The sequence below is a fragment of the Macaca fascicularis genome, chromosome 11 (assembly GCF_037993035.2).
Source record: "Macaca fascicularis isolate 582-1 chromosome 11, T2T-MFA8v1.1".
Taxonomy (NCBI): Eukaryota; Metazoa; Chordata; class Mammalia; order Primates; family Cercopithecidae; genus Macaca; species Macaca fascicularis.
Genome location: NC_088385.1, coordinates 72,119,675 through 72,134,980, shown reverse-complemented (window position 1 = coordinate 72,134,980; position 15,306 = coordinate 72,119,675). Strand labels below are relative to the sequence as shown.

The 15,306-nt window shown below is 34.5% G+C and overlaps 1 protein-coding gene across 3 annotated transcripts in view; it reads right to left on the bottom strand.

Annotated features, from left to right (window-relative positions):
* MSRB3 (methionine sulfoxide reductase B3) overlaps positions 1-15,306 on the bottom strand; it is a 195,551-nt gene that overhangs the window by 143,803 nt on the left and 36,442 nt on the right. For all 3 annotated transcript variants that reach the window (XM_005571455.5, XM_005571453.5, XM_015431158.4), the window contains 2 exons: positions 1,909-2,017; positions 233-310 (listed from right to left, as the gene is read on the bottom strand). In XM_005571455.5, coding sequence (XP_005571512.3) covers positions 233-310; positions 1,909-2,017 — 187 coding nt within the window. The remainder of the gene's footprint in view (positions 1-232; positions 311-1,908; positions 2,018-15,306) is intronic.

The window sequence follows — 15,306 nt, the reverse complement described above, 5'->3', positions numbered from 1 at the left end:
ACAAGTTAATGTTGGGTATTTTAAAGATCCAAGTAGTGCAAAATCAGCCAGTCTGTCACACTGGTAATTTACCATGAAATCAATAATTACTTTTATTTCGTTGGGGGTAAATGGTAATAGAAAAACAAACAGAAGAAAATTCAGCAATGGAAAGATTCTAAGACGAACAAGCAATAACTAGTTTGCTGCCGTCTGTGATGTAGCCATACCTATAGGTTTTCAACATACTTACTTAAACAATGGAGTTCCACAAACAACACATTTATATATTCCAGGATCTTTGTGATGTGTGTACTCTCCTTCAAAGGCACTGATAAATAATAAACAGATCATTGAAAAAATTAAAGTTAGCATTATTTCTTACAGAATGTATTTGCTTAAAATATATTTCTCTAACAAATCTTTCAAGGGCTTTTTGTCCTAGAATGAAAACAAACAAAACATATGGAAATCTGAACTTTACTAATACATTTCAAATCTATATAATAAAATGTGCATATAACTACTACAAACTAGTGCAGGTTACATTAAAAAAAAAAAAAAAAGCCATCTAGTTACGTAATGCTTAGAAAAAGATTTTTTTTCTATTAAAAAAAAGCCTGTAGTTTAGATTCACAGAAGGAACATTACATAAGATTTTGCTACTTTACAGGGTGCAAGAGTATATACCAGAAAATGCAGAAGAGTCCAAGACTTCAAGTGGAAGGAGTCTTATTTTTTGGTTTGAAAAGGAATATTGCAGCTTTAAGGGAATATTTTTCTAAGTTAACAATCTTAAAGGCTAGGAGGTCATTCAGCTAATACAAATCAGCTGTGCTAGCCCAACAAAAAGTCTATGTGCTCTGCAGCTTGTTTTTATTATCCTTTCACCCTCTTTATGAGGTCCAATTTTTTTATAAACAGAATTTTTAAGAATGACCTAATCTCTGGTTGTTTGTGTGCATTAAATCATTTTGCTAGTCATGTACACAACAGAATGGATAGAAATCCTCGCAAGCTGAGACTAAAGTCCACTGCTAGCTCATTGTATGCTAAGGGTGGACTCCGTCAGAGATTCAACATTTGGTAAATTCAGTAAACAGTAGATACTGTGGCAGGAAGAGAGTGTTGCCTGTTAACAGGGATCCCATGTGTAGTAGAGAGCTCTTTCAGTTCATGAATGAAAACAAGAAGTTACATCATTAATAAATTTGGATCAGAGGTAAGCTACGGTCTTACGCCAAGCTCCACGGTATAAATTAGACAACAAAGTCGTTGGACCTTGGCAAGTTACCTTTGAGCTGGAATCAGCTGAGAGAGGCTTTATTCACTAAAAACAGTCTTGGAAGTGAACAAATTCTTTTTTTCAGGACTTAGGGCGAACTTCCAAGGACCAAAGCCATGTGAGGGCAGTTATTGAAAATTTTTGACATTCCAACCACAAATGAGCCAATAAATACTTTCTCCACATGTGCTTCAAAAAGAAATTGGAGTGGGGTAGAAAAGAACTAAATTATGCTACCTTCTTTTTGCAGCCAAAATGTCTATACTTACAATGGCCACCTTCAAAATTTCAGCATCCTGGCATAGTGCCAAGTCCCTCATGGTTTTGCTTACTGTGATGTCTTCCCAAAAAATGTACCTAAATCGCTATTACTTCCACACATTTTGTAGTAAACTAAAAACAGGCCCTTAACAAAAGCTTTGTGACTTTATATCAGATATGGAGTGTTCATTAAATGGAGAACAAATAAAACTTAGTCTTAACCTAAACAATACCATTTTAACCTTTTCAAGGATACTAATTTGTAGACTTTAGCAAGTAAGTATAGAATGCTTTAAATTAATTGGCAAGGAAGAGGATTGCGGGGGCGGGGGGAGAAGAAATCTAGCTCTTATTTAATGACTTTTTATTAAAGCTCACCTTACCTTTCGGTCCCTTTCTCCTGAGTGACATGGTACTGCAGGGGTGTTAGCCGCTTCCTCAGTTCCTGCTGGGAAAAGACCACCTTACAGTTCTTTTTATCCCTACATGACCCTGAAAAGAGAGAGGATATGGGAGAAGAAGGCTTTTTAGCTCGAATCCTAAATAATTGCTTTGGCTGGCCGCCACAGCGCAGCTTCTGCAGTCACTTGTCAATGACCAGACCAGTCTCTAATGCACTGGAAATGCTTACCTGAACTGCAGCTGATTATTTCTCTAAGTTTAAAAAGAATGTTTCTTAAGATTCAGATTATTCCACTGGAGCAGTGACAATATGCTATAGCCAAAGTCTCTGGCATGTGATACTAAAAACTCATTGATCATTCACAAGATACATGCTTTATATCTCCCAGTATCCTGAAATCCTTTTTGTTCCAAATAAATTCAAAACATAATTTACAAACATTTACACTGTATATATAAAATGATGGGCATATTAAGTTAAACCATAAGTCTGCAATAATTTTGCAACTTAGTAGAATAGCCTGAAACCATCAAAATTCAATTTCCATTGTGGATGATTTAACTACCATCCTATTTTATGAGCTCTAAAAATATTTTTTTCTACGACCAGGAATTACTGTTCTCCATGATTGCATCAGAAACTTCACTAGATTCTGTATACTCCTTCAAAGTATAAAGATTCTGTATATCTCATCAAAGACTGTATCTTACCATATTAAATGGGCAGCAAGAAACTTTCGATAAACTATAGGAGAAGGCACTTTCACTAATGCAGATTCAAGAAGTTCCAAAGAAAGAGTGGGAAAAATAGAAAAGGAGAAAGACAAAGGAAAAAGGAAACGTGAATATGATTTTTAGAAACCTACATTTTCTTTTTGCAAAGTACATCTAGGAAGACTTCACTGATTAACTGTATTTGAATGGTGAAATAATTCTAACGTGATTCTGATAACAATGGCAGCTTTTATTTCAACCTATACAGCCTGCAGTAAAATGTTCAGACAACACCTGTTTATATGTAGTATTTTATTTTACATGAGCAAATGACTGAAAAGAAATATAACTCCAGGACAGGGTAGCCATTACTCACTGCAATAAAATTGCTTTTCTTTGCCATCCATCACAGTGGGAAAGAAGCCTGCAGATGGTCCTAAATGTAGAGAGTTTTTGCCATGTTTTGAAATTACTACAAGAAAGCTTGCTTAGTTTCCCAAATAGTAAACGCAACTTCTTTTGAAATATAAAGAAATATGATTTAGGAGTGGAAATGCTTCCCGCTTTTTTAACTTTCAAGGTACCTAATGTCATAGTATGAGATCACTGACCTTAAACTAGGAAAACATTATCTAGCCAGTTACCCTGACTGTGGGGTTGAAGAAGGATATCAGCTTGCAGAATCAGGGCCACCAAGAGAGAGTGACTGATTCTCCACAAGAGAAAATGGAGGCAGCAAAAGAGCAAGACAGAGCCAAAGAGCAAGATACACCTTGGAGTGGGCCTGCAGGTTGTCAGACAGCACCTCTGCTGACCCTCCACAAGTACTTCGGCCCTTCCCTGGCCTGGAAAGATCCACAGGCACAGCAGGCATGTCACTCCTGGCATGTTGATCTCTCATCTCACTGGACCCTGTCTTATCCTACACTTTATCCAAATACCTACTACTTGTATTTTTACTGTTATCAACGGGTTAGGTGGAAATGTTTCCCTGAAAAATGTCTGTCCTATCAGAACAAGCCTCTCAATAGCTTGAATGCAAAGTGGCCCTTTCTTAAATAATCAGTCAACAGCGATAGGTGAGTTTCTGCTCAATTCAGTACAGACTTCTTAAAAATGATTTTATTTTCATTTATTTGTTGGAAGGGTTGTATCTTAGTTAATAGTGTCACAAAATCATTAACTGCAAACTTAACATGACAAAATGACTTGGTTAAAATTATTCTTTTCAATGTCATAAATAATTAAAATATGTACAATTAAAATCAAACAATTCTATCCAAAATATTTTTGTTAATATATGTTCATTCATACAAAAAGACCAATTGTGTTCCCAAAGTTGAGAGAACTAAGCTACCCATCTGTATGTCATTTAGTACAAGAGAAGCAACTGCAGGTTTAAATTACATGGTATTGGATTGCAATTTCCTAACATTGGATGCTTTTCTGCTTTTTTACCTTGAGTCATTTACTAAGGAGTGTTCATAAAAAGTAGCTTAAAACACAGATGCTTGCAAATCGTTTAGGCAAAGATGTTTCTCTCTTTTTCATTCTCCCTCTCTCATGAATCTCTCTTTTCTGAAGAAAGAGAATAAAACTGTTGGTCAGTATTGATGAACCATGTCAAGTATTTGTACAAGAAAAAAAGGTAAAATTGAAAACATCTGATTGAAGTAAATAATACAAACATAAAAGCTTTACTAGTGAATGAAGGGTATTGAAGAGACTTTATTTCATAGATTAGAAATTACTTTTGATCTAAACATTCTTAAAAACAGATTGTTTTCCACTATGAAACATCTCATTAACTGTGCTACAGAGACCTCGTTTTAATGGCAAGCCTTGAAAGAGTGCTGCTGTACTCCTTCGTTAGTCTCCGTCTTATTTGGGAGGAGAATAAAGATTTCATTCCAGCTTTCTTTGTTTGTCTTTCAAGAACCACTAAAGCAGTATTCACACAAATTTTGTAGGAATGTGCCCTATGTCATAGCCTACAAATTATTTGGTTTTGGTGCACTTAAAGGTCACCTTCCAAATTAGCAAAATTTTTCTACATCCTGGCTTTTCAACCTTAAGTATAAATATTGTTTCCTAACTGTAAGTGAGGTTTTTCCTTTAAGAAATACTAGTGATTATTTAAAGTTGTCAAATTTTGTACGTTTTCACTCTTTGGTTATACCATATTCTCAAAATAATTAGGTTTTTTAAGTATATCTAATACCGAAAGGAAATATATGTAGACTAGAAACAACCATTGTGATTTTACATTAAACAATTCAATGAGAAGTTAGATTTTAATAAGTGTCTTGCCACATCATTTAATAATAATATACTTCCTGGACAACTTAAAGCTATACCATTACATTAGCCTTTCTACCATCAGAATCAAATATTGGCATATATAAACACAGAAAAGCTTCACTTTTGTCTCCGATTTCCCTTCTCCCTATCAGACTCACTTTTCTAAAGTCATATGGTGCCACTGTCAATCTTGAAAAAATCATTTCATTTTGAAATTCTAGAGTAATTCATTGGATGGTTTCCCTTTACTATCTTCACTCAGGTACTGTAATTTTCTTATTACACAGGGTAATTCAACATTAGTATTATATGACATCTGTTCAATGACCTCTAAATTGGCTTAGAAGTATGTTTGGGAAATATTTTTCCCTATATTTAAACGTTTAATAGTGTCTTTTGAAGGCACAAGTGAGTGTGTGTGCATACACATGTAACAAAAGTACATATTTGAGGAGATAATATTGCCATTTTTGTATCTAATCATAATACTGTTCCCTACAGAGTAACTTTGGGATAGATCAGATCCATCGTGAAGCCAGTCCAAGGATATTTTATTTATTGAAATATGCCCAAAGTCTCTTTTTATATCGAGGCTTGTCCTGTGTTGTTGCCTCAAGGCCAGTATTGTTTCGAGGCCCCAGTATGAAGCTCTTGCTATTAGTACAAATAAACATACGGCAAGAGTTTGCTTTCTGGCTCTACCTGCTTCCCAGCCACGTGACCTGAAGCAAGTCACCTTCGTTATGGATTGCCACTCTCAAAGATCTGCTGTAAGGATCACAGCCATTAGCACTTACTTCATTTTGATTACAGTGAATTCTGAGGTTAAAATTGTATTTTAAAAGATGGCCAGGTCCAGTATTTAGTGTGCAGCAATTTTTTATTGGTAATTCTTTTTCTATAATAATTCCCTGGGAACAGTATTTTCCTCACACCTTATCTTTTTTTAAAATGATTAAAGTAGGAAATGAAGAAAGAAAATAAAAAAGAAAATAAAGTTGGAGTTCTTCTACATGCCAGGCACATGTCTAGGCACTTTCACATAAATACATTTAATCCTCTCAATAATTCTAGAAAGTGACTGTCATGCCCATTTTACAGATACAGAAACTAAGGCTTGGAGAGGTTATAACATACCTTATTAAGGACAAACAGAAAGTAGACATATCAACTCAAACCCAGGGCTGTCTAACTGCAAAACCCATAGTTGCTATATTTTCTTTCTTTCTTTTTTTTTTTTTTTTTTTTTTTTGAGAGGGAGTCTCGCTCTGTCACCCAGGCTGGAGTCCAGTGGTGTGATCTCAGCTCACTGCAACCTCTGCATTTCAGATTCAAGCGATTCTCCTGCCTCAGCCTCAGCCTCCAGAGTAGCTGGGATTACAGACGCCCACCACCACACCTGGCTAATTTTTGTATTTTTGGTAGAGATTGGGTTTCAACATAATGGCCAGGTTGGTCTCAAACTCCTGACCGCAGGTGATCTGCCCGCCTCGGCCTCCCAAAGGGCTGGGATTATAGGCGTGAGCCACTGCACCCAGCCAATCATCATATTTTCTGTCAGGAAAAATTATGTAACAACTTTTTTCTTTCTTCTCTAACTATACAATAACTTTCAGCTTAAAAATTAACAAAATAATAAGGGGCAAAAAGTAACAATCACCTCAGTACATTAGAAAAGTTACATTCCTCTATTAGCCAATGTCTCTTTTCCCTGTATTTACTCCTTCAACATAGGGTCAGTGACAAGTTTCATACAGGATTTTCACAAAGTCTATAAAACGTTGAAAGGCTTTTTAACTTCCTGTTAAGAAGTAAATTAGATCTGTTACCTAAATCTTAGAGTACTTTCAAGTCATAAATTTTATATTTCGATGTGAAAAATCAAAACAAAACCTAAGGATCCCATAACTTTAATTTTGGTTCTAGGATCAGAAAAAAATGAAACTATTAAATATTTTCCCAAGATAATAAATGAATAAGAGATAAGAATATCTTGTTTTGCTTTGAGTTTAGTAGGTTAAAACAGTAAAGTTCATGTTGAAATATCTTGCTGCTTTATTTAAAGGTGGTATACTTTATTTTTCACTGTAATTTGGCTGGTTATTAGTTTGTCACTGGAAAACTGAGCAAATTTTTACTTCAGGCATAGTATAGTGTTAGAATTTCTAAATAATTGGCCATTTGGAAAAGCCAAATCTAGTACATTTTTAGAATAAAATGTAAAATATATACCATAACTATCATTTTTTGTTTGCATTCTAGTAATTCAATAAAGGCTTTAAGATAAAACTAAAAAGCATGGGGGAAGAAAAGCTCTATATTTGTAGAACCATACCCAATTCTGATTTTTCTCTCAAAGTAGACATATAAAGGAAAAACATTCCTGAGATTAACATACAAACTCATATGTCAGGACACTTTTGCTTCAGTCCTCTGGTTTCCACAAAACTAGAGCTACAGGGTTTACTCTGAGGCCCACTGATACAAGATTTTTTTCTTAAATTGTTTGCCTAAGTCATCAAAAATGTTGAGTGTTTATACAGTGCCAGACTCTATGCTAAGTAAGATATATTCATTAGTTCACTAATTATTTATTGAGAACCTATTATCTGCTGGCATTATTCTAAGTACTTAGGATATACCAGAGAACAAAATAAAGTTCTACTTTCCTGGAGCTCCCATTCCAGCAGGAGCAAGGGAAGACAGACAAACTACAATGAAAACAAGTAAGTAAATTACATAGTCTCTTAGAAGGTGGTAAGTATTCAGGAAGGAAAAAGGAAAACTAGAGGACTGGGAGTGAAAGGAATAAGGATTATAATCTTAAATACAGTGGTCAAGGAAGTCTCACTGAGGTGATATTTGAGCAAAGCCTCTCCTCTCCTGAAGGAGAGGAAGGTGTCTGTGCTGATCTCTGAAGGAATAGCTTTCCGAACACATGGCAGAAACGACCAATGCAAGAGATGTAAACACTAACAAGTTCATATTCCAGTGGCAGAGACAGAGACAGGTCTCTGTGCAAGTGCTAAAACCTGAATATGAATAGATAAGCAACAATTTAAATATATAAGGAATATGCTTTTAAACCAGGAAGTTTACAACTACATATCTTAATACAGACATTGTTTAGCATTACATTTTTACTTCCAAGAGAAAGTTTTGTGAATATCCATTTAGCAAAGTGCTACCCTCAAAATAGCTCTTGGAAGGTATTTTTCTGGCTGAACTTTCAATGTATGATCAGAGTGCAAGTTCTGCTAATTTGCTTTGTCTACTTAAAGCCATCCTTTTTACACTATAGATCATCATTCTCAACTTGGAGTCATATGTAAGAGGATACTCGATGGCTGTTTCTGGTGATGAATTTTGGATGAGCCTGGAGAGCAAAAAACTCTTCGACCAGACAATGCTGTTGCCCTTCTGAAACACTCCAATAACCCTCCCCTTCAGAGTAATCTTCTGGCCCTGGCAGGAAACGTCCATAACCAAAGAAAGTATAAAATTAGTACCTGTTCTATTTTTTAAAAACATTCTTAATTTTTACATTTTGTTTCAGTTTAATTTCATCTGTTCTCCGAGCCCTAAATATAACACACACAAAAATAAACCTATGAATTCTAGGACTCAGAAAAAAAAATTGTTTCTTCTTAAGGTAAAGAGTTATTCTTTTCTATATGTAAGAAAAATCATATCTTTATCTGTCATAATAATATTCACATTGAATGCCTTCTTGCTGTTTTACTATTACTTCACATAAGACAATTCCACAAGATCAGTTTCAATTATATTCCATAGACGTATGCACAGAGTTCTAATTAACATCAATGGACATTATAAGCATGCAACATACCATTGTAAACTTCTTGAATTAAGCAAGACCATATGTTTGAGTGGTGCATACTTGAATGATAAAAATGGCCTTCAGTATGGTTCTCATACTGAAGGTTTGAATAAATACACTCAGAAGATGTTGTCAAGCAAGTTTTCCTTCCAAGGCTACACATCCTGATAAATTCACCTCTATTAGCACTTTTAGTATTAGTGTATTTACTCTGCAAGGTACTGCTTAAATGGGCAAATACAGTATTATGCAATTATTCTCAAACATCTTCATTCATTTCTGCTTTATTTTCCCAAACACATTGCAAATTCTTTGAAGATAAAAACTGTTGAGCCTAATATTAATTTATACTTTCTACAACTATTTATTAAACATCTACAGTGAATCAGGAACTGTCATGAGCACTGGAAAGTTAAAAATAAATAAGGTGGTGTTCCTGCTCTAGGAGAACACATATTTTAGCAGGAAAGATAAGACAAACAATCTATACAATGTGCAGTCTTACAGTAAAGGTATGTGCAAAGTTTTGTGTAAAGAGAGTTAACAAAAAGGATGTTAACACTTTAAAATTTTCCCACCTAGATTTAATCATATCTGCTTATAAATGAAATATAGAAAACTCAAATAACTAATAGCAACAGCATTCACAGGGTGCCAGAAAAGATCCAAATAGAAAACTACATCTAGACATCCCAATAGATATAATATGATCAAATGTGTACAAGTCAAGGTGGTTATTACCCTATCCTGATGAAAAGTATGCAGTCTTTCATGTAAGAGTAGCAGCTAATTTAACAAACAAACAAACAAAAATCCGGATAAAATGTAGGTTCAGATTTGAAAAGGGAGAAATTGGGGAACTGAGAAGTAACGCAGTTTTAAAATTTAGGGGGAAAACGTGCAAACACTTTCTTACTGTAACTCAAGGGGAGTAAATGTATTTTTCACAGTACTGAAAGGTTATTAATGTGAATTAAAATTCTAACCTTAACAGTAAAATCTCATTCATGAAGCTACATTATTTTCTTGATGGGAAACAATAGAGGTTTAGCACTACATTCATCCTGATGAAACATCCATTAATAATCCACCCGAATGAATGACAGAAGCCACATTTTACTTTTCTATCTTTCATTTGTATTATAAATTTTTAATTGTTGAATTCATGTGTATTTTATTAGCATTATTTAAGCACATAAAAAAACTAAAGAGTATCTTATCAACTCTTCAAAAATTTTTTTTTTTTTTTTTTTTTTTTTTTTTTTTTTTTTTTTTGAGACGGAGTCTCGCTCTGTAGCCCAGGCTGGAGTGCAGTGGCCGGATCTCAGCTCACTGCAAGCTCCGCCTCCCGGGTTCACGCCATTCTCCGGCCTCAGCCTCCCGAGTAGCTGGGACTACAGGCACCCGCCACCTCGCCCGGCTAGTTTTTTGTATTTCTTAGTAGAGACGGGGTTTCACCGTGTTATCCAGGATGGTCTCGATCTCCTGACCTCGTGATCCACCCGTCTCGGCCTCCCAAAGTGCTGGGATTACAGGCTTGAGCCAACTCTTCAAAATTTAATGCAAATACTGAGAGCAACAATTTTTTGTGTTAATGTGGACCATAAAGCCTAGAGTTTAGGGAAATATTTTTTAAATGTCTTGATCCAAAGGGCTTTTTCTTGCTTGCAAGGCATATAAATAAGAAGAGAATTTTTAAAGTCTCTGCCATCATCAAGTGACAACAGTGGAAGAGAAAGTCACTTAACTTCAATTCTATCTGATTGCATGTGAAATGTCTGACAAACTTGGAGTTCCCTGTTTTTAATTTTTTTTCCAGTATGGGTCTTCACTAGAACGTCATAGCCCATAAAAAAAATTAAAAACAGACAGGCTCATTTCCATTCTACATTTCACATGCAATCAAAAAGATTTGCAAAAAATAGCTCGCTCTCTCATCCTCCTTCTCCCCTTGGGGAGCACCAACTGCTAGGGAGATGAGCGGTAACCACCCACAAAAAGGAAGGAAAGGAGCCTTCTCTTAGATTATCATGCAGAATTTTATTTAAATATAACATTGAGTATACTTCACCAGAAACAAAATAAAATATATATTGTCAAAAACTCAGCTTTGCAAATTTCCAAAATTACGTTACCACCCAAATCAAATTTCAAATATAAATTAATTAAGCATAAGGCCTAGAAAACAAGTCTTCAATTGCCACTCAACAAACAGCTAAATCTGAATCTATACATTCCAGAAAAATCTGAGGAATTCTGGAGAAAAAACAAATCCACTTTATTTTTTCACTCAGATTTATCAAGAAAAGCCATGTTTTCCCCTGACATAGGAAGACATTATTCAATATCTTCTTGAGAGACAGTGCTCATACATATTTTAGTCATCTTTGCATCCCCAGCACCTAGTAATGTGGTTGAGAAAAAGGAAGGACTAAAAGGGTATATGTTGTATTTAAACACTCAATTCTTCACTTTAATTATTGCTGCTTAAATCTTCTTTCTAACAGATGTTTTCTAAATAATGACTTTGGCTATGTTTCTTATAAATTAGTTTAAGAACAGCAACAATAACATTTGCTTAATAAATCAGTGAAATTTTAAACATAAATAACGACAGTAAAAAAATTAATTCAGTAATTCAGATTACTACTCTGAATCCTATGTTACCTCTCTAGGGTTTCATATTCAAATCTCTTATTGTAACTAATATTTTATTAATTCTCTGGATTTAAGATTATAAGATTACCTGGTCCAGCATTCCCCAAAATGCATTCTCTAAAATACTGGCTCTGAAAAAAAATGCTAACATGCTATTCCTCTTGCAGAGTGAGAAGGGAAAGGTTCCACCGTCAAATCAAATTAGGTAAATCTAGGTGACATGGGATTCTTGAAGACCTTCTCAGAGATTTTCTTATGCTGATGTGCACTATTAAATATGTGGTCATTTGATACACCATTATTTTCTGCTCCACTAGAAAAGGGGGGAGAAAGTGGCCAAACTATAATACATTCTTGTCACAATGATTTTTAAGCTGTGTCCAGATTACCAAGATGGTAGAATGTAAAACCAGTGCATCTTAGAATTTATGCAATAGGGTAGTATGCAGGGTTGGTTCTCAATTTGATGATGAGATCCATTTTACAAGGGAAAGTCAGTAGAATTAGTGTTCCTTGGATTATAATCTGGGAAATGATGAATTTCTAGTCCAAAGCCCTCAAAAGGAAATAGAGCCCAAAAGAGTTACTACTCATGGTTGCATACCTGGTTAATGACAGCCAGGTTCTCTTGTCTGCAGCTTTCCTCCTCTAGTTTATTTGTCCATTCTGTTTCTCTCTTGAACTCATGCTTGGTTGCACTTTACCATACCTATCTATTGCTAACCCATGTGCCCACAGTCCACTCCTACTCCCATCTTCTCATCCTCCACTCCTACCACCTCCCACTAATTACATCTACACATTCCTTCAATATCCTTCAGAGGAACTGGCATTGCTTGAAATCCTATTCCGAGAATTCAGTCTGCCATTCTGGGAGGAAAGAAGCACAATGCTTCTCACTTCTTCTACTCCCTGCCTCCATGGTAAAACAAAAGAGAAAGTGTTCACACAGAATCGTAAAACCTTCAAGTATATAACTCCTTTTATCCTATAGATAATAAAATTTGAACCTGAGGTGGCCATCTTTCTCACCAGAATGTAGATCCCTGAAGAGCAGAGATCACATTACTTGTAATGTGACATTATTTTGATATATAAGATGATGTTACTTATTAACAAGCATTCATTCATTCAACAAATATTTACTGAACACCTTTTATGTGACAGAAACAATTGTAGTTGCTGAATTGTAACAGTGAACTAGACAGACAAAAATCTCTGCCTTTCCAGAGCTTACTTTGCAGGAACCAAGGACTTTCCATAACTGAAATAGATTTTGCCTGATCAAACCCATCACATTTCCCGGACTTTTTGGCGTCCTCCCTTACACCCCCATCTTTTTTCCCCCAATTTCTTCTCCCTTACAACAAGGCATTTAAACTGCACAGAACAAACTTTTGGAAAATGTCAGCTAATATATATTATAATATAACAACCCTCGCCTGAAGGTCATATCTAATTATAAAAGATTTGACAAGAATGTTACAAAATCCTCAGTTTACAGATGCAGAATAGGAATAAAAGGTACAAAACAAAGATTCCTGGGGCCAGAAAGCAAGTTGGTGGTAGAAACAAACTAGTAAATACAGATCAAGTGTCTAATCTCTTTCTTCATCAATACCAATAATATGATGAGAAGCTCTGAAATTTGCTGTGATATTATCTAAAATTTGCAGAAGGAAGATTAAAATATTAATCAAGTGGAATATAGTATAAACAGTTTTATCTTTCTGCGCCAACATGTACTTCTGCAACAAAACAAAATTTTAGAAAGCTATAGTTATAGGATTCTGAACTTTCTTTGCTTACCTCAAATTCAAATACTCTAATGATACAAATTAACATTCCATTCCTTCCTTGCAATTATGTGGCTCAATATAATAAATACATCTATTACTGAAATAAATGCTTATCATATAAGTTAATATATAAATTTAAACTCTATAAAAGTATATCTCTTATTAACCATCTAAATAACTGATATATTTTGTCGTTTCATGAGGTATTTTTTTTTTTTTTTTTTTTTTTTTGAGATGGAGACAGAGTCTCACCCTGTAGCCCAGGCTGGAGTACAATGATGCAATCTCGGCTCACTGCAACCCTGCCTCCTGGGCTCAAGCAATTCTCCTGCTTCAGCCTCCTAGGTAGCTGGGATTACAGGCACCCACCACCACGCCTGGCTAATTTTTGTATTTTTAGTGGAGACGGGGTTTCACCATGTTGGCCAGGCTGGTCTCGAACTCCTGGCCTCTAGTGATCTGCCCACCTCGGCCTCCCAAAGTACTGGGATTACAGGCGTGACCACCGCGCCAGGCCTCAAGGTGTATTTTTTATAACATGCATTTTTAAATATCTAACACAAGCGTAAATATACTAAATGTTTTAAAAAATAAAAAAAATAGGAAATTGAAATAAATGGAATGAGGATTTTAAATTTTCAAGTAAATAGTTGATTTCAAATGCAAAGGCACAAAAGGTAATTTCAGATAATTTATCATTGCATCTTAATACAATCTATTTTTAAAAATGTTAAATTTGTATTCTCTTACAGCTCTTTCTTTTAAAGAGTGTACCTAGCAGACGCAATTATGAGAAATTCAATCTCTAAATGAAATGCTTAGGATGAAATTGTAAACTAGGAAAGGATGATAGTAAAAATTCATCAAATATCTATCCACAATATTAGCGAATCTGTGAACTGTTATTCATGGCTCATTCCTTCATTAAACTTGTGTCTGTTGAGAGCAAGAGCTCATAAATCCTTCTACAATCTGTTACATAACATTATTGTGAATATGTTTAGACAAATAAGCATCTAATTACCTATATGATTCCTCCAAAGTCCATATTGTCTAGATATTCTAACCCTGTAGAATTATCATTTGTTTTCAGAATTTATGTTTTACACACTTTACAGTCATTGTTAACTAATGAATTTCTCAAACGAAACTAAGATTTAATTTTCTTGTTCATGCCTATTTAAACTCTCCCGTTACTAGGTGTTATGTATTTTATAATTCTTAAGGTATATAAAGAATGTATTCCATATTTAACAGAAAATCAAGAGAATCCACACTTAACAAACCATATGCCCAACATCTTATTCATACAGTCTTATTGTTGTATAACAATTTAGCTTTAACTAATATGCATTGTCCACAGATAATTAAAAATTCGTCTGGTAATTAGATGCTGCACAGCAACTTTTCAACATTAAAACATTTATTATAGAGCTACGAAAACAGTTTGTTTTAGAAAAATACAGCTGCATCAGAGTACTCATTAATCAACATTTTAAATATAATTTTTCTTAGTTTTCTAAAATATTTTCATTCATGCAAAAATTGATTCATGCTTAACAGTCAACATGTTAAACTAATAACAGTTTCAAGATTCTATAAAAATTCAAAACACAGCAAAACAAAATGTGAAATTTTCTTTAATTCTTGGGTGGTCTGCTGAAGAAAATTTAGCTGCACATAAAACCATAAATGACTGTTAAATCAGCTATTTGGATACAAGATAAGTTAATTTATGAAAGCTTGTTTCAGTTTATAGAAAGTCTACACATGAAAGACAATTTCAATGAAATGGTCAAGCATAAGGGAGTTGGAATCCTATTGAAAATGGAAAAAGGTTTTGTGCTCTACAAATATTGTTTGAACATAATATAAGCAGAAAAATTTGTGGTTTATAAATCCATATGTTCTTAACTGGCTATTCCTTATACACTTTTGTTTAAGTTTTCACAATGCACCTATGTGCTAATATCAATAATCATTCATGCTATGAAAGAGTGTAAACCTAGTGCCATCTACTGGAAAAAGTGGATACCATTTAATCAATTAATTGCAAATTATTTTGT